This window comes from Lissotriton helveticus, chromosome 1_1 (assembly GCF_964261635.1).
Source record: "Lissotriton helveticus chromosome 1_1, aLisHel1.1, whole genome shotgun sequence".
Taxonomy (NCBI): domain Eukaryota; kingdom Metazoa; phylum Chordata; class Amphibia; order Caudata; family Salamandridae; genus Lissotriton; species Lissotriton helveticus.
In genome coordinates, this window is record NC_136057.1 from 1,897,170,495 (window position 1) to 1,897,190,626 (window position 20,132).

The 20,132-nt window shown below is 46.5% G+C and overlaps 1 protein-coding gene across 1 annotated transcript in view; it reads right to left on the bottom strand.

Annotated features, from left to right (window-relative positions):
- Positions 1-20,132, bottom strand: part of HMCN1 (hemicentin 1) — a 1,257,483-nt gene that overhangs the window by 976,229 nt on the left and 261,122 nt on the right. Inside the window, exons 5-6 of the mRNA XM_078642741.1 lie at positions 18,150-18,321; positions 11,031-11,137 (exon numbers count right to left, since the gene is read on the bottom strand). Of these exons, the coding sequence (XP_078498867.1) occupies positions 11,031-11,137; positions 18,150-18,321 (279 nt within the window). The remainder of the gene's footprint in view (positions 1-11,030; positions 11,138-18,149; positions 18,322-20,132) is intronic.

A 20,132-nucleotide genomic window follows, 5' to 3' on the forward strand; every position in this document is an offset into this window, starting at 1 on the left:
CACTGCTCCAGGTGCCACAGGATACAATCTATATTCCACTGATGAGGCCTAATAAGGCCAAGTAGTAATATATACAATGATAATCCCTTTGTTTCCTGAACCCTGCCCCTGAGGAAGGAACCTGGGAGTCCCGAAATGCATTGGGCTCCGGGCTTTGTGACATCTATGGGCCAGTTGAAAGCTATGAAGTGACAGAAATGGGAATTGTAACATATGGAAACATTGTATTGGGAAATTGCATTGTAGAATACGAAATCTTATTTCAAAATTAAGGATTTGTTTTGTAAAAGTGAATTATGTTATTAGTAGCAAAGATAAAAGTAAGCTGATAAATGTTAGAGTTGCCTTATATTATATGAATTACTGTTTAATAAGAAGTTTTAAAAAAAAACAGAATACTGATTGAGAATGTTTCTATATTGAAAAATAACAAGTTTATTAGTATAGTGTGTCTTCTCAGCAGGAACAGTGCCCACTACAATCAGGGTTCACCCTGTACGGGTTTCTGTTTCTCTGTGGAACACGGTCAGTACTGATTTGCATAAGCGAGGCTTTTGTCTAGAGTGACACAGCGGGCAAGCATGATATGTTGGAAAGCAACACAGAGTAGATGGCAGTGGTGTAGACTGTTAGCAAGAATTCATCGTATCTGCTTCTGTTTGCTTGAATGACACCTGATGCAAAATATATCTGGGACACATTAATGACTGTTTCACATTTGGCCAATCATAGAATGTTGAGACAATCACGCCCACATCTATATAGCAATACAAGGTATGCACAGTTTTTCATAAGGTTTGTGGCTTTTGTTGGGCTAAATTAGCATGAGCACAAACCATCAAATGCTTGCAGATTGAACGTTTTGGTGATGCAAAATTCTATGACTGCAAGCACACAAAACAAATTATTTTTTGTTTGAGATATCAGAAGGGGATCCATTAGTGAATTCAATGCCGCCTTTTCAAGGTTCTAACCAGAAGTTCTGGATTTGTTTTTGGTACAAACATTCGAAACATAAACTGTTGTATAATCATAATAAGCGCTGCAATTACAGGGAGTACATTCAGGTCATTATAGAATAGTATTTTGAGGCTAATTTGGTACAAGTAAGCACAACATGAATGATGTTCGAGCATATGTTGGGTTGGAAATAATGCTAACATAAAATGAGATGGGGAGAGCATGTATCACAGGTTGACCAGGCACAATTCTTGCTTCTGGTCCAGTATGGGCTGGACTGTTCCCATAAGGAGCAAATATTTATTTATTAAACTGTGCGATTACTTAAAATCTTTACAGTATAAAACACAAAGATCATCACCCCCCCCCCATGTACCCGTCGCCCAGTAAAACCATATGTACAACTTTAAAATAGAATAATGGCTAATATTGCCCCTTTTTTGTCCAATCAAAGTTCTATTAGAAGAAGGAAAGTTTTTGTCTGTTCCTTAGCTTTACGCCAATTAGAGTCTTGGGAAAGTGTGGAGGTTTGACATGAACGTTTTCACTGCGCATCACCAAGGATGGGTTCTTCGTTGGACCCTTGTCCGACCCTGGTATAGTTTCTGGGTCCAGTTGTTCCAATTACTTAGCGGGAGTTCCCTAAGTTAGCTGTAGACTGACACTCGTTTGTGCTCCAGATGGTGCTCCTTGCACAGTGTCGAGACTCTTAGGATCTATGGCCTTTTGATGGAGGTCGAGTGCCATTTTGACTTGGTGGGTTAACTTACCGACCCTGGCTAATAGGCAGGTCGTAGTTTCTGAGAAGCACCAGCCCGAGGCCTCTCTGCAGGTTCTATGGCCTAGATTCCGTAAGGCCGGGTGCAGCAAACGATGACGATCGCTGGCCAACTTTGGACAGCAACATAGCAGGTGTAACCATGACTCTCTGCGGTAGTTGCATAATCGACAGGCGGTGGCACCGTCCGTTCGTTCCCATTTTGGATTAAAGTCCGTGATCATGAGAGCCAGGAGGCGCAGATACAGGATTTTCTTTCTAGCATGAGTTGTTAGTGAGTCTCGCAGGTATGGTTGGGGTTTCCCGAGAGTATAAGACTTATCCAGGGCCAACGTTAGTGGGTTGTGCCGTAGCGATAGAAGATCAAACTCGAACGAGATGGACTGGACTTGACGCTTTACGGCTTGTGCCCAGGCTGAGTATGGTATTTCATTGAGGTGCAAGCTCTTACCCTCAATTTTCAATAGATCAATGCCTTGTGCCAGCTTAGAGTGCCATGGAGAGCCCACTTCACCAAATGTGGATTTTAAGAAATGCTTTAGGGTGTTTTTGGGCACTTTCAGTACTCTGATGTAGTATTTTATCAGGTCCCCCAGTAATGCCAACTCCGGTCGATTCAGGCCTATTTCTAGCCTTAGCCTGTTGTTCCTAGCCTGTCTAGGGGCCTGTAGCACCAACTTGTACGCTTTCGCCTGGGCCGCATTGACCACTTTCTCGAATGCACCTTGGTAGGCAATGTGGCCATACGTAATGGAGGGAATCAGTTTTGCCCTGAGTACTGTCAACATTGGTTCTGCTGAGGGGCTGACCAAGAAATAGCTTAGGCATCTTAAAAACAGAATTGGTTTATCTATTCTTGGTTTTAGCTCCTTTAGATGTTTAGCTGCAGTGGCCCTCTCTGACACCCAAACTCCCAGATAGTTATAGGATGGGGCAGTAGCGATTAAGTTCTCCCCCAGGATCCATGTTGCTTCTTTTTTTCGCCGATATTTGCCAAAGATTACTATCTTGGTCTTACTAACGTTTATCCGTAGGTCATTTTCTTTGTTGTACGTCGTCAGGCTATTTAAAGCTCTTTGAAGTCCCACCCTGGTGTGGTCCATGACCACCGTGTCATCAGCGTACTGGAGCGATCCCAGGACCAGCTTCCCCAATCTTGGCGGTACTAAGATGGCGTCTTTCAGGGCTTGCCCCATGTCAGCTGTATACAGGTTAAAAAGTAGGGGGACCAGAACGCACCCCTGCTTAAGTCCAGAGTTGGTTTCGATTCTTGCTGTTATAATTGTTGGACTTAATTTCACCTGGACCCATGTCCCCTCATATAGTGCTTTTATAGCTTTTAGCAGGACTTGTGGGAGCCCCCAGGTCTCAAGTTTTGCCCATAGTCGGCTTCTGATCACTCGATCGAAGGCCGTAGAATAGTCTATAAAACAACAAAACAGTGGCAGCTTATCCCTCGTGTTGGCCTTCTTCGCCAGGTAGGAGAGCGCTATGATGTTGTCCCATAAGGAGCAGGGTCAAGACTGATTTGCATATGGCTTGCTCCAAACTGGGGTAGCATTGTGAGCAAAGAAACAATGGATTAAACCCAGATCTGTGACTGGGGGTGAATGCTTGATTTGTTCAGCAATCCATCCATCATCTGTTTTTTTTTGCTCAGGCATACATTGGCAGAGCTGACTCTTCACTCTGCATTTCAGGACAGTGCTGGTAAATTTTAAGCACCTAAACTGAAGGGACGAGCTGAGCGCACAATGAAATAGGGCAGGCACTGAAGGCACGATGGATGAGGGCACAAGCTGAGTGTGAGATGGACGAGGGGTCTGTTTAGACTCAGAATCCATTCTTACATTTGGGTTATGCTGGCTGATCACTAGTACCACTTTTGTACTGTGGAACTTACTGTATATATTTGTTTTTCGGCACATGTGTACTACTAGAGTGCAGTCACCCATTCCCACCTAAACCACCATCCCAACATGGATCCTATCGGCAATCACACATATAAAATCAACTACCCACCGACACTCACCAAAAAAGCCGCTAAACGCTTTAAACACAACTTCCTTAGGTCGCACCCAGAAATCCCCTTTGCTGACACCTATTCCTCGCCGGTCAATGGATCCCTGAACACTGATATCATCTTCCACACCACACGCAGAGCTCAATGGAGAGAAACGTTCCTCACTCTACTCACCGTCTCCTCCACCAGGAAAGCCGCTCATAGCCTAACTCTCTCCATCACACCATCCCCACTCTTTCCATGTAAAGCCACCATAACTATATACAATAATGGGATTGTCCTTTCTCAATCCACAGACAGGAACCTGGAACTACTAGACAACTTGTTCCCCACTTTCAAAGAGCACCTCCTCAATTCACGGACCAACACTCGTATTTCCTCCAGTCCCACCAGCCATGTCCTCACAGCTCCCACCACCCACAACACTTCTAACCTACTTCGCCAGTTAGCTACTACACACTCCCCAATCAGGGACACATCTACCACCCCTGACCTCCCATCTCCCAACCACAACAACTCTATCCCAGTTCAGCACCAGGCAGTTGTCACACACGCCTCAAACACAGACACAGATCGCTCCCCATCATACACCTCTCACACCCCCACCCCCTCTACAAACCCTCGGACATCCTCACACACCATCAACTCTCCTCCCACACCTACAGCTGGCATTAACACTCCGCTCACCCCTGACAACACAGCTCCCACCCACAACACACCTAGCCTATTCCAACACCACAACAACACGCATATCGACAAATCCCCCCTTTTATCCCCCCCATTCTCAGTCCACACTACCCTCTAACCAACCACGCAGAATACACCTCCTCTCTTAATCTATCCCCCCTCCCCACAACAGGATCATCTCCAATCCCATTTCCCCTCCTACTCTCAGCCCCCCAGTCGCGTAGCTAGGGGGGGGCGAGGGGGCCGGTCCGCCCCAGGCGGCACTAAACTGTGGGCGGCAGCCGCGCGGCACTTGTGTTGTGACCCGTGACGGTAGCCTTTATAATTTATGTGGGGGACACTGAAGGCAAGCGCACCTGCTTCAGCTTGTAAAGCCTGCCTGCAGTGCACGCACCACCACCTCCCAGCATGGCGATGCGGTGCGCGACGTACCACGTTTATGGTTGTGTGTCCGGTCCCGTGACGTCCCAGGGCCGTCAATCTTGGAGCGCGCGAAAGCGCTACCAATGACGGCCCTGGGTATAATGTTTGGCCAGCCCAGCCCTCGCGCAAGGCTTTCAATCGCCCCGGAAAGACTGCAGTGCCCAGGAATTCAGAGAAATGCTGGAAGGTAGGATCGGGAAAAAGGGATACACAGAGCAGTATATATGGAAGCATTTGTTGCTGGAAAAACTGTGAACTTCCTGTTTTTGCTTTGCCGTTTGCACACTTTTCTAGTTTGTTGCATTGATTCTCAGACTTACCTTTCCTGCTGCTTGCTCTTGTGTGTACATGCTATAGTTTTTCAAAACGTTTTTCGTTTTTTTAACTCTTACTTTCCATTTTGCTGCATTAATTCCTCTTTATTTCTCTCTTTTTCAACATTTTTTTTAATTGCTGCTTTTTTTTATTTCTGGCTCTTCTCCTTTGAGTTTTTCAAAACGTTTTTCTTTTTTTAACTCTTACTTTCCATTTTGCTGCATTAACTCCTCTGTCAACCTTTTGTTTCTTTTTCTCATTCCCTTTTCTTCTTTGTAAGTGATTTGGAGCGAGTAGGGTTTGTGTACGTTTTTCACAAAGATTTCACAACAAGGATTCCTGTGTTGGAAGTTATGTCGAAATACAAGCAATTCACTATAGCGGAGTACAACCAGATTTTCAGGCCTAGATATTTTTAAAGCGAGTTAAAACTAGATTATGAAGTGATAACTCACTTGGGAATTAAATGCAGATATAAACAGGATGCCACAGGCGTCTAAATTATTTACCAGGCTGCTGGTTATTTCGGTTCACCTATTCCCTTCTCTCTGCAGGGGGTCTCAAACACCCCCAAGCAAAGGTGCCACTGCACCCGCTGCACTAATGAAAGCAATGCTTCTGCTTCTCTGTACCTTTTTACTTCCCCAGGTGCCTGCATCACTGTCTGAATATCCCAGTCCCTCTCTTTCCTATTTTTCCTTTCTACCATGCTAGATTCCACACCCGCCCCCATTTTTATCTCTCCACTTTCCTCCCTCCCCTCATTCTCCATTAACGGCTACATTCCATGATTCCCTCTCTCCTTCTTCATCTCCCTTTTCTCATTTTCTCTACCCTCTTATCTCCCCACTTTTCCCTCGTCTCCTACACATTTATCTTGATCCTTCCTTGCATATCTCCACTATATATAAATACAAACCTTGTTTTTGCTCTTCTATCCTTCCGAATCCAAATAACTGACTAATTTATCGACCACTTAAAATTTACTTGCATGTTTCACTATACTAATTCAACACTAATCCTCTATGGGTTTTGTTCTGTCTCTGCGCAAGTGGTGGGGTGGGACATAGGCTGTCAGGAACATAGGTCAAAACAATCAGAGATGGGCCCAGACTTTAACAGGGTGTGAGAGGCCCTACCCCTAACACAAATCTCAATTGCCACAGGCCTTTAACATAAATTCATTAGTCAGCTGATTCACCGACTCAGGCCGCCGCAGTGAGCATGTGCGTGATAGCATGATTGATGGGCAAGCCTCGGGAGAGCCTGCGAGACACACATAGCAGTCACAGTCAGGCAGGCTGACAAAAATGCTTAAAAGTATTTTAAAAAATCACACCAGTATAATTAAGCGAGTGGCCGTGGTTGCTGTGCGCAGCCCTCCACAACTGCGAATTCAGATAGTTAACACTTACTTGCACTAGTTAATAGATCAATGTAAAACTAGCATTCCAATGATACATGTGAAAAATATCTGTGCCCGAAAATTGACAATGAGGTGAGATTCAAAATTCGAGTCGAGACTAAACCTCACGCAATCACAGGACTGCAGATTCAAGGGGCGGCAATCTGAGGGATAGCCCCGGGCGCCACAAGCTCTAGCTACGCCCCTGCAGCCCCCACTACCCTTCCTGCACCCCCACCACTACTATCAGTCTTCCAGCCTACACCTTGACCCCCCCGCCTACCATTAATACCCTCCCTCATACCACCAACCCCCTCCCTACCCCATCCACACCCCTCCCGCCCAAAACCTCTCCCCTCCATAACACCTTCCTGTACACTAACACAACGCAGCCCTGCTCTCCCACCTGCCCGCGAATTCCCTGGTCAGTCACTCACCTCTAATCGCCACCCCCACCTCCACCACTTACCCCACGATGGACAACATCATGGCCACCCTCACTCAGATCAAAGAAGACATACACATCATCAAAGAACTACTCTCCACACACCCCATACACCCCTCATCCACCTCCCCTCCCAACTTGTCCCCTACCCCACCGGCTGTCTCCCTCAATCAACACGCCCCACACCGAGCGTCAAACCCTGCTCATTGACACAGCAACTGTCCCCGTCCCCCTCGCCACCCCTGCAACACCTCACACAACTACACCTCCCCGCCTGGGGTGACCCCTCCCAACTTGTCCCCTACCCCTCCGGCTGACTCCCTCAATGAAAACGCCCCACACAGGGGGTCAATCCCTGTTCGTAGACGCAGCAACTGCCCTCGTCCTCATCGTCGCCCCTGCAACCCTTCACACAACTACACCTCCCCGCCCAACCAGTCCCCCACCCTTCCGATTAACTCTCTCACTCAACTCCCCCACACCATTACCTCAATCCCAGCTCGCAATCGCAACAACCGCCCGCATCGCACCCACAGCCCTACTTCTGACCTCGACACATTCACCCTTCTCCGCTCCTATGACCCAGCCCCCCAAAATGACACAACTACCCCTCACCTCACCATCCCCACGATACACTCAAATCCCCTTAGACCCCCCACACTAAACAGCAGATTCTCCATCCCCAATAACCTTAGAAAAGTCCCTCTCTCTCTAGAATCATCCACCACCCTCGACGCACCCCGTCTCAAATGCACTCTCCTCAACTGCAGATCGGCCTCGAAACATTCCGCCGCCATTGCTGATCTCATTTTATCGCTGGACCTTGACCTAATCATCCTGACTGAAACCTGGCTAACTGAATCTTCGACACCTATAATGGACATTCTGGTTCCGCCCAATTACCTCATTATCAGGCTCGACAGATCAGGCAAAATAGGTGGGGGAATCGCATGCATCTACAGGAACAACCTCTCTGTTCTGAGAGTCAATTCCACCTCCCTACCATCCCCAACATCCTGGGAATACATCTGCCTCGACATTATCAGTGAGGGCAAACCGATTTGCTCTCTTCACAGCATTTACCACCCACCCAGGGACAACTTCACCTTTTCCCAACAAATCATGGATATGATCTCAACCAATGCCGGACGGCAGCTCACCCAAATATACCTTGGTGACTTCAACCTCCACTGGAACGATCACAAGGACGCGGTGGTAAATAGTCTTAAAAGTTTCCTCGATGCCCTTAACCTCACCCAAATATGCAACAGCCCGACCCACGAGAAAGGTTCTATCCTCGACCTGATCATCTCCAAAGAAGACTCTATCCAACTCGAGTCCATCCAACCCTGTGACTGGTCAGATCATCATATTGTCACATTCTTCATCAATGAAAAAGTTAAAGTTAACCCGGCTCAATTCCCCAAGCCCAAAGTCTGGAAAAGAGACATGAAAAAACTCAACCCAGGCTCTCTGCCCCCTAACAGTTGCAATCTCCTTCGCCCGCCGACTGGCGCTACGGACGTTCAAACCCTGACTGACCAATATCTCAACGCTATGACCTCAATAATCAATGAGGCTGCACCTATGCAGCTAAAAAGAGTCTCTACTAAAATCTCCAATCCATGGTACAACGGGAGTCTCAATGAGGATAGACGAGACATGCGAATGGCGGAGCGTACCTGGAGATCAGCGCCCTCTGTAATGCACCTAAAAGATCTGAAGAAAAAGAGAAACGCCTACTTAAGGAAAATAAAACGCTCAAAATCAGACTTCTTCAGCCTCCAGCTCGACCAAGCAAAAAAACGCCCGAGAAAACTGTTTGAGCTAATCAAATCACAATCCAAGGGTCAACCCCAACCAGTCAACAATGTGCGTGCGGCACCCTCCTGTGAAGACTTCGCTGCTTTCTTTATCCAAAAAACTGACAACATAAAGAGCGATCTCATCGACGCAAGCCTCTACTCCAAACCCCAGTGCCTAGCACCCACTGAACCAAAAAACAAGGCTACATGGTCAACCTTTGGCACATACTCGGAAAAAGAAATTGGCAAACTGCTCAGCACCCTGAAACCATCCAATCACCTCACGGACCCCCTTCCTGCTACCGCAGTAAAAGACTTTACCCCGGTGCTTCTCCCGCTCTGGACCAAAATTATCAACAGCTCTCTCCAACAAGGAAGCATACCTGACTCCCTCAAAGTTGGTCAAGTCACACCTCTACTAAAGAAACCTACAGCCGACCCCTCTGACCTCAACAATTACCGTCCCATTACCAATATCCCCACTCTCGCCAAACTGCTGGAAAAATGCGCACAACTACAACTGACTAAACACATTGAACAATTTGATCTCCTTAACCCTCACCAGTCAGGCTTCCGAGCAGGGCACAGTACAGAAACTGCTATGACTCACATAATTGACGACGCACTTCAAATGCTAGACCAAAACGACACCTGCCTCCTCATCCTTCTTGATCTCTCTTCAGCATTCGACACCGTTAAACATGAGAATCTACTAGATCTACTAAACACAAGAATGGGTTTATCTGGAACTGTTCTCAAGTGGTTCACCTCCTTTCTTCACAACAGGTCGCAGAAATTCAAGAGCAACAACCTGATGTCCTCGCCAATACCTGTAACGCTAGGCGTCCCCCAAGGATCCTCACTATCCCCAACTCTGTTCAACCTAGTCATGGAACCTCTCACTACCCTGCTACAAGCATCCAATGTACACTTTCACATGTACGCTGATGACACCCAACTTTATCTCAAACTACAGTCCCCCAAAGACATTTTGCTCTTGAACTCAACGATCAGAAGCACCCAATCCTGGCTTGCCAATAATCATCTCAAACTCAATGCCCTAAAAACAGAGTTCCTTCTGATCTCACCTCCAGCGAAGATCTCCACCACCCAAATCTGGCTTAAACACCTAACCGCACTCAATGTCCAACCCACCATCGTGGACTCAGCAAAATCTTTAGGCATAACACTTGACACCAATCTCAACATGCAGCAACATATCAGCAAGGCAACAAAGGGAGCAAACTTCCAGATCAATACTCTGAGGAAACTCAAACCTTTCCTCCCAACCAAAGACTTCCAAACCGCAGTACAAGCACTAGTCATCCCCCGAATTGAATACGGCAGCATCGCCCTCTGCGGACTCCCCCTAACTTCAACCGCACCCCTAAGAGCTTCTCTAAACGCTGCAGCGAGACTCATCACTGGATCAAAAAAGCATTCCCATATCACCCCTGACTTGAAATCCCTGAATTGGCTGCCTTTTGAAGCCAGAATTCATCTGAAAATCGCCTGCATGACACACAAGGCGGTACACCTAAACTCACCCGGCTACCTCGCTCAGAAACTGACAATCTCTGGCGGAGCTAGAAACACTAGAGGCACAAACAATCTTCTGCTGAAACCTCGAAGATTCCGGAAGGAAAAAACATATAAGCGCTCCTTCTCAGGAATGGCGCCTAGGATCTGGAACTCACTCCCTCCCGAAACCAGGCTTATCCCTTCCACTACACTATTTAAAAATGAAGTAAAAGCTATCCTCATGGCTAAATACACTTGAACTATTATCTCGAACTCTGGTAAGACTATGCACCGATCTGTACTACATGTTTGATCCCTTTGCTTATTTGTATTGTTATCTTATTAACCACTTGATTGGCATTGTAGCCACCTACTTATACTGTTTGATCTATTGATATATCTGTCTGACTATGCTCCCTCATGTACCCCTCTTTGTAAAGCGCTCTGATATCTGCAAAGATCTTGTCCGCGCTATATAAAACTTTCAAAATAAATAAATAAATAAATAAATAAATTCTTTCAAGCTCAATCTGAACCTACTGAATGCAAGGAATCATACCCCCATGGTGTCGAGAAACAGTGGAGACACTGGGGGTGAATGGTGAGGGGCGGTCTACAGGGAGGGACAGACGGCTAAACCTGGTGCCATATTCGTGCAATAAACATACCTTTACAGTCCACATTCCAGGTTCTGGATCTTTGACATTGACCACTTTGGCAGAGTTCTGGATATTCAAAAGTTCATTCAAACCAGCTCCTTTCTTAATCACCTTCCCTAAAATGGTAGAAAATAATGGTAAGAACAGATGCTAATGGCTATGAACATCCAATGTACACATTACAATGACAAGGCAAAGTCCTATCAAACTAATTAATAAAAAGGTAATCACGGAATTTTGTAAATTTAGTAAGACACACTATTATATTGCACATGTTATTATACGTAAGTGAATAATCTTAATGATCACTGAACTGCCATACAACATAACATACAATCTAAAAAAAATAAAACAGCAGTTTTGCAACAGACTGTACAAAAAAACGGAAAATATTTAATTATAGAGATAGCTGATTAATTCATTTAGAACACGAACACTTTCATAAGCAACATTCTAGCCTTTTCCACAACACCTTTAAGGTTAGAATCTGGAGGGAAAAAAAGAACAAGCATTTACAATGCAACGGTCTCGCCTTTGCAAAAGTTAGAGCTATTGGCATTGTAAATGACAACATTTTTATTTATTTGTTAGTTTTGAAAACAGATAAATAAATGGCATTGTCATTTACAATGCCAATAGCTTAATCTCTCGCAAATGCGTGACCTATTGCATTTGCACCCACACATACAGAGAGCCACACACACACACACACACACACAGAGACACACACACACACAGAGCCACACAGAGAGCAACACACACAGAGCCACACACACACACAGAGCCACATACACAGAGCCACACAGAGAGCCACACACACACAGAGCCACACAGAGAGCCACACACACAGCCACATATAGCCACAAACACACACAGAGCCTTGCAGCCCCCGCAGTACAGAGCTGGGGGCTCTTTGGATTTAGCTAGTAGTTTAGCCACCTACAGGACCCCTCAAAGATCGCAGCCACACAGGTCATGCTGGAATTGAAGTCTTACACTACAACGCGAAAAGACACTACACGTCCCAGAATGCAACAAGCTCATGGCCAAACAGCTAGGACCGAACGAAGGAGTCGCCGAGCGCAAGATACCTTAATAGTACAGAGACCTGCTCTTGTGCACAGACAGGGAAGTGTGCAGACCGGGAACTGGGGGGCGGAGGTGGGGGCAATCGTTTCAACAGTTTAGATAGACATTCTATAACGTTGAACGAGGACTGCTAACACCGGATACAATAACTACGCATGTGCGTACAAGTACAGCCCAGGACAACATTGTGCGGCCAGGTAGGGTGGGGCCACCCAAATCACCACCAGAACAGAATGCGTTACTTACTGTTTGGCTGAAGCGGCTCATAAAAGCCTTCAGGGGGCAGTGCGGTGTTATGTTTGTGCTCGAGAGGCCAGCAATAAAGTTGTGGGTGAGTAAGATTTCGATAAAGAACAGAATGTATTCAAAGTGCCACCATAATAAGTCCGAATTGCAAATGAAACAGCTATTAATAATGCCACCTGTGAGAAAAAAATGTGAGTGTAATGTTGCTCTCACCATGAGGAAAAAAGTCTGTCTGTTCTTGCTAAGATGCTGAAACCTGCGAAGCTGTAAAGATAGCATGGATTAAGAAAACTATATAAGTCATAGACCCGAACATGAATTAAAAAAACGAAAATAACGTCTTGTGGCTTACCTCGATATCTGTGAAGAGAGGATAATCTGCAAGTGAACATGAGCTCAGAGGAAAACTAAAAAACAAGCTAATCTGTGAACATTTTAGACCTCTAGTACGTATTTCACAGGGATGCTGTGGTTTATCCCCGCGTGAGCACTGCAGGTTTTGAAATCATTACTAAGCGTGCAGTGACTGAAATACCCGGCCTCATCATGTCACAGAACAGAAGCCGTTCCAGCCGGATGGCAGAATAGCGAGAGGGAGGAATGACGGCGCTCACGCACCAGGAGGAGCGTGCAGGAGGGGGGCAGGCAGTCGGGGATTATCGAAGCCCGTTCTTCGATGCTTCCAAACAGCGGAGGAGAACCCGTGCCGCGGTGTGACCGGGCTCTGACTAGAAGGGCTCCCGGTCTCCATGGACCGGTGGCAGGCCCTGCAGCTTCCCCAGAGCTGAGCGCCCGCCCGACCCCGTGCCTGGCGCGAGAGCCGCACAGCCCAGTAACCATGGCAACTGCCGTCGCTGCGGACCGGCCTCCCGTCCGGCCGCAGACGTGTTTACATGGCAGCAGCCACTATGCAGCAGAGCCCGGCACCATGAAGAGCGAGGTGTGGGGCTGCGGTGGCAGCGAAGATGACAACGAATTCGGTACCTTTGTGGCGTTGGGGGACCACGTCGAGTGGGAGGAATTCGTGGTCTGTCAGAGACGGGAGCAGACAGGGGAGACTGGCAGCCTGGAAGGGTCCATTGAACAGCATCCCCGCTCCTGCAGGTGAGTAATGCTACGTAGAAGGAGCAAAATGGAGAGTCTAAACGTTCCGCATGGTAAAGTGGCACATGTAATGAATTACAGGTAAAGAAGCGGAAAAAATGTGAAATGGCCCGAGACAAAAGAATAAACTGACTATACATACAAGAGTATCCAAGATCAAACCCAAGCGCCGTCCTTTGCAGACTGGGGGCGTGTTTTTCTTTCTCCCCTCTTCTCCATTGGCTGGAATGTAAATAACAGGCGTGTTTTTGACTTGTTGTTTACATTCCAGCCAATGGAAAGAGGAGAGAAAGAAATGAAAAAACACACCCCTCAATCCGAAAAAGACGGGGCTTAAATGGAAAGAATGACGTCACTGAGACCTCTTCTCCAATGGCTGGTCGCTGTTTAGGAGGCCAGCCAATGGAGAAAAGAGGCAGGGTTTACCCTCGCTACTCAGAGACATTAAATCTCGCCAGCGAGACTGCGCATGTGCGCAGCCTACGCTAGCCGAGACCTAAAAAGGCAAAGGCACCAACAATAAACAGTCCCAATTTTATAAAAGGAGGTTCTGATTTATTCTTTATTTATTTATTTTTAATTATAATAGTTCTTTAAAGCGTGAACATGACCCTTGCGGGTATCAGAGCACTTTACACAATTTACAGCATGTGGAAAAGTACAAGTAGTAGTAAAACAGTGGCTGCCGGCTAAGGTAAGCAAGGTTGGGCAGTGGGCTGGGCAGGGCGCGGCAGGGGGGAAGCCGATGGATGATGGAATAGGTATTATTAATTATAGCTATTCCGTCGTCTATCGGCTTTCCCCCTGTTGCGCCGTGCCCCGCTCCTCCGTGCTTACCTGAGCCGGCTGCCACTGTAGTAACATATTAATTACAAGTTCACTAATAGTCGAATAGCATGGCTACATCGTTAATAGCAACATAATGTCATGGTTCATTCCCTGCAAACGCCAGGCACAGTTGAGACGCAAGGGGGTAACTTCATTTTATTTATCTTAACATTTATAAGCACACCTGGACCAACAGCTGAGTAATCGATTACTCTAGGTCACAAAGAACAGGCAATATACATGAACGTACAAACATATGCAACTTAACACTACAATAGAACTCCATGAACATCAAGAAAACACCAGTTTAGGCACCGTCTGAAAAGATTGATTTTTAGTTGTCTTCTGAATGCAGTATGTCTAGTTAAAGTACTTTATTAATAACGTGTTTGGCTTCCTATTACTTCCCATAGTTCTTCAATGATTCTTAACATGATTCTTCTTAAAAGTACGTAAAAAGCCTGACATATCCTATCTGTTAAATATACACTAATTTGTGTATGTAGCCAAGTGCACAGTTGAAGCTGTGAAGTTGCCCTTGGCAAAATGAGGTCTTCTGATTCGGTGTTAAGGAATGAGGCATCTAGTGTGGCAGGGAGTGGTTGGTAGAAGGCAAGCATAATAGATTCCCAGTTGTGAATGGCAGTGTCCAATCATTTCTCATTTCTCCAAATGAAGGATTATACACTGTAGGCAATCATATTAATTGAATGAAAACTTCTTAAGTATTTCTTCAATGGTTCCTGGCTCACGGAGTAATGTAGCACTTTGATGTCCTTGCATTCTGCTTTCAAGCCTACACAAGCACCTAAAGATGAAATACTGACCATTCCACAGCTATATGTTCATTAAGGCTGAAACAAGAAATGGGGGGACCATAGTGAGCAAGAATGGTGCACTTTCCTGTAGCCCATACACTTTTAAGGGGAGGATAGATCACCAAACAGTACTAAGTGTTATGTCCTGTCAATCAATCAATCGTAAAATTTGTATAGCGCGCTACTTACCTGTAGGGGTCTCAAGGCGCTGAGGGGGGCCAGGTTTTGAGTAGTTTCCTGAAGGAGAGGTGATCCTGGGTCAGCCGTAGGTGAGTGGGGAGGGAGTTCCATGTCTTGGCTGCCAGGTAAGAGAAGGATCTTCCTCTGACGGTGGATTTCCGAATTCTTGGGACGGAGGCGAGGGCGAGGCTGGCGGATCGGAGTTGGCGGGTGGGTGTGTAGAAGGTGAGGCGGCTGTTGAGGCACTTTGGGCCCAAGTCGTGGAGAGCCTTGTGTGCGTGGGTGAGGAGTCTGAACGTGATCCTCTTGTTGACGGGGAGCCAGTGCGATCTTTCAGGTGGGTGGAGATGTGGCGGCGGCGCGTGATGTCCAGGATGAGTCGTGCTGAGGCGTTCTGGATGCGCTGGAGACTTTTTTGGAGTTCGGCCATGGTTCCAGCGTAGAGGGTGTTTCCATAGTCCAGGCGGCTGGTGACGAGGGCCTGGGTGGACGTCTTCCTGGTTTTGGTGGGGATCCATCGGAAGATCTTTCGGAGCATGCGCAGGGTGTTGAAGCAGGATGATGAGACTGCGTTCACTTGCTTGGTCATCGCGAGGGAGGAGTCCAGGATGACGCCCAGGTTGCATGCGTGGTCCGTTGGTTTGGGTGCGCTGCCCAGGGCAGGCGGCCACCAGGAGTCGTCCCAGGCGGAGGGCGATGATCCCAGGATGAGGACTTCCGTCTTGTCTGAATTCAGTTTCAGGCGGCTGCTCTTCATCCATTCGGCGACGTCTTTCATCCCTTCGTGCAGGCTGGTTCTGGCAGTGGCGGGGTCATTGGTGAGGGAGAGGATCAGCTGGGTGTCAATAATGTAAATATTGCCCAATAAACTGACTGGGGCAATACACAGCCTGTGTAAGATTGGCCTGAAAGCATGAGCCCATTGTAACTGGTCAGGGTACAGCCAATGAGACTGGTTGAACCTACGATATTTTTCAGGCACTCTGTTTGATTAGCCAGCAGCCAATCAGATTGGCCCCCACAATCAGGTCTTTCCCTTCAGGATGCGCTCTCACTGATGCCAGCAAAGGGTCTAGAACCTGGGAACACCTTTCTGGGATCATGACTCACTCCAGCAAATGCCCACAGCAGGGCTCAGGCAGGTCCAGTTGGTCTGGAATCTTGTTATGTCCCTGTAGCTCACACAGGTGGTCCACGACTAACACTTGAAATCCCTCTGAGTGACCTGAGATCAAGACAAGCAGATGCAACATACCTTTTTCAGACAGCCAGGCTTTCTAGCAGCAGGGCAGTCCTTCTTCTGGATCTTCCACAGGTCCAGGAGTGTTCTGATGGGAAGGTCCGAAGCTCCCACCTTTATAGCTGGACCAAGCATTTGTGTGGGGAAATTCCCTGATCTATCCCCAAAACAGGTTCTAGTCAGTTCTTCTTCTTACTCTGGGGTTGGCTCCAAACTGACTAGGAGAACAAAGTAAGGGCAGGCCTGGTTTCATGTTCCTTTGTTTGTGCAGTGAACAAGGTACTCTGAAATGTAATCAGGGCACGGTGCAGCTCATCCCAAGCCATCCTGCTAGGAAGCCCCTCTCCCAACTGTATTCAGGTCCCATTGTTCACTGTCTAGGCCAAATATACATTCTTGATGGGGGGAACCATTAACATGTATAGAGAGCTGGACATCCTAGAAGGGCCTCAGAAACTTTGGGCAGGAAAATACCAACTTTCTAAAAGTGCCATTTTCAGAATTATAATCTAAAATCTGACTTCCCCATTAAAGAGTATTTAAAGTTACAATTCATTTGAGTGTAAACAGCATGTTTCTATCTGCTCCCATTATGAAGTTAGTTAGATTTTATTGAAATAAGGTATCCCAATATTAGTCTATGGGAGATAGCCTTACAACAGTGAAAAAATGACTTTACGAGTTTACCACAGCCAGGACATGTAAAACTTAAACCCACACACCCTACAATTGTACAAAAAACATGCAGGGTGCAGAGTCTTAAAAGCCACCCACAATTGCTTCAGCAGAGGAAGGCAAAAAACCTGGGGTAAATGCAGATAGAGCCAGGTCCAACAAAAGGTGGGAAAGGTAATCGACAGAGATAGGAGGCACACACGTGTCTACTCTGTACATGATAAAATGTATTATATAAATAAAAAGGATGCACATATACATGTGTGCTGAACAGTCGAAAACACATACAATATGTCATAACACATTAGTCATAGGTAGCATAGCTGTCCTATTTAACTTGATGAGTGACTGAGGAATTTATAAAGGTGACATGAGGAACTTTGCATCTTGTGCCTCCCAAACAGACATTTCCCTCCAATGACAGAGGTGGTCAGCTGGACGAGAGATGGCCGATACCCAAGTTACTGAGAACATATTAAGCATGCTGGGGACGTTGAAGTATTCCAGATGAGGTACTATGGGAGGTTTCAGGTTTGCAAAAGAGACTGAACATGAAATTTGGTTTAATAATGAGTTGTCCATAGAGAGGCGGGAGGATTATTGAAATGCACCGGGATGGAGGCGATCCAAGAATGATTCAGGTGGCACCACTCTGGATCGAGTGGAGAGGGCCTTGGTGAACAAATCTGCAGGTAGGAGGTTGCAGATATGTAAATAATGGTTGAAATGAATGTTTTAGCAGCCTGGAAGGACAGAAATGAAGGAACCCTGGCAATGCTGTGACTGCAGCAGTGCAAAATGCCAAGAGTGTTTATATATGAGAGCAGCCGACGAGCAAAGTAGGAAAGGGGATATCAAAGTTTCCAAGTCTGGGTTTAAGAAAGCTTTGGAGACACGTGCAGCGTCTTTGTAGATATGATCATCTCAAACATAAGCTTCATGTCCTACCTAATGGATCCCGGATTTCAATCTCTGGAGAAGGTCCGCTCAGCGACACAGTCACCTCCTTTAGACTTGGATCGAATGGTATTTGCCATGTGTTCACAGCGTGGCTCAAATGATCTGTTGAAAGGAGGTGCACCTTGGATGCCTGCACTGCTTCTTCCACCCATTTTAGAACCTGGAAGAGCAGAGTGAAGGAAAGAATGTTAATCAACATAATGCACGGATCAGCATCAATCATTGTCACTCTGTTTATTTTCAGGGCAGACACAATAGGTCCTATGCACTGCAAGACCACAGCACTGCAAAACATCTAAATTACCAACAGTAACAATGCAATCGAAATCAGAAACATCATTTGAGGGCAGCAAAGTTCAAAAATATAATTCTTAAGCTGTTTAGATACCTGGTGTGCGGTTTACAGCAAGCAATAGAGATATGATGCGTCAGGGATAGGATACAAACAGCCCGACCACTGAAACTCAAAGGGCAGAGGCGTAGGCTACTGTTTGGTCCAGCCTCTGAAAGCCGGAAGTTCACAAGTGGTTTTGACCTCTGCACTTTGTATATAAGGTTCTCTAGTGTAGAAGTGACACTGGTGGTAAAGGGGGTACGTCAAGCAAATTTGTGGGGCCACCGACCACACAGCTAGGCGGGCATGAGACAGTGCAGTTGTTATCATATGATACTCCAGATTACAGCGAAGAGGTGACATGCTCAAATGGAGAGGAACACCCTTACATTGGAGATGCCATGTTCTGTACCAACTGTTTTTCATTATTAACATGGCCACGTGCTGTGCAGAAGAGGAGTCTTGCCTCCATATCCAATAACATCAAAATAAAGGGATCACGCAATGACTTCAAGCACAAGTTCCTTCCATATTTTAGAATGCCAGATGTAGATTTTGAAGTTGAAATGTGCACCTCTAACTGTTTGACATCTTTGGACAATAGTGGAATTGCACAGAAATGTCAGCCCCAGCATTTCAGATGTCTGGTCGTTGAACAGACAGAGGTCTCAGGAATACTGTCATTTGTTGAAACTGAATGATCAATGACAACATTATGCTACAATAAAGACTCTTCCCATTTGCTGCTTGTTGCAGTGTACTTTGATGTTGACTGTACCTCATGGAGTTCCTGAATCGGAAAGAGACATTAAGAGCCTTATTACGAGTTTGATGGTCCAACCACCCAAACACCTCGGCCGGGGTCACTAGGCGACTGCAGTGCCAGCGGTCTTCACACCCCCGTATTACAAGTTTACTGCGGTGCTCGCGGTATGTCTTCAGAGATTTTGCAGCAGTGTTGATTATTTTTCCATATGTATCAATGCCTATGTGAGTATTTCGACTGCATATGTGTCGGTTACACACATATGCATGATACATGTGGAAAAATATTACCTACCCATTGCTCCAATCTGGCCCATATGTGGCCAGTCCAGGAAATGGGTATATGGTACAAAAAGGACTCACCTGTACATCACCACAAACAGAGTTGCAAATTCTCAGGGTGAAGATGCTGCTGTGAAGGGGGGCCAGAAGGAAGAGTACCACGGCGAACACTGACCAAAATCACAGGAAAGAGGTGAGTATGCAGCCCAAATCCTTTCTTTCTGCCGACTTAAAACTGGCGGTCTCACTGCCATGGTCAGCTCGTGGGAAAGCCACCTCATAATACGGCAGCTGTGAAACTCCCCTGTACAGCCCTATGGCAGCTGCTTTTCCCTGACTGCTACCCCGGCAGTCTGCCATGTGCTGGCGGTGTCGGCGGTTCAGCCACAATCTTTCCAAACGCAATCTGCACATCTCACAATACGATGGTCGGAACAAGGCCCTAAGATTCCTCAGCCACATCTACATAAAACACGTAAAAGCGGTGGTTGCCCCACAAATTTGAAATGGATGGCAAGTATTCATTCTAAATTTCACCTTGCACTTTTTTATTTCCAGAGCTCCAGTGAAGAGACTGTGCAAATTAGACC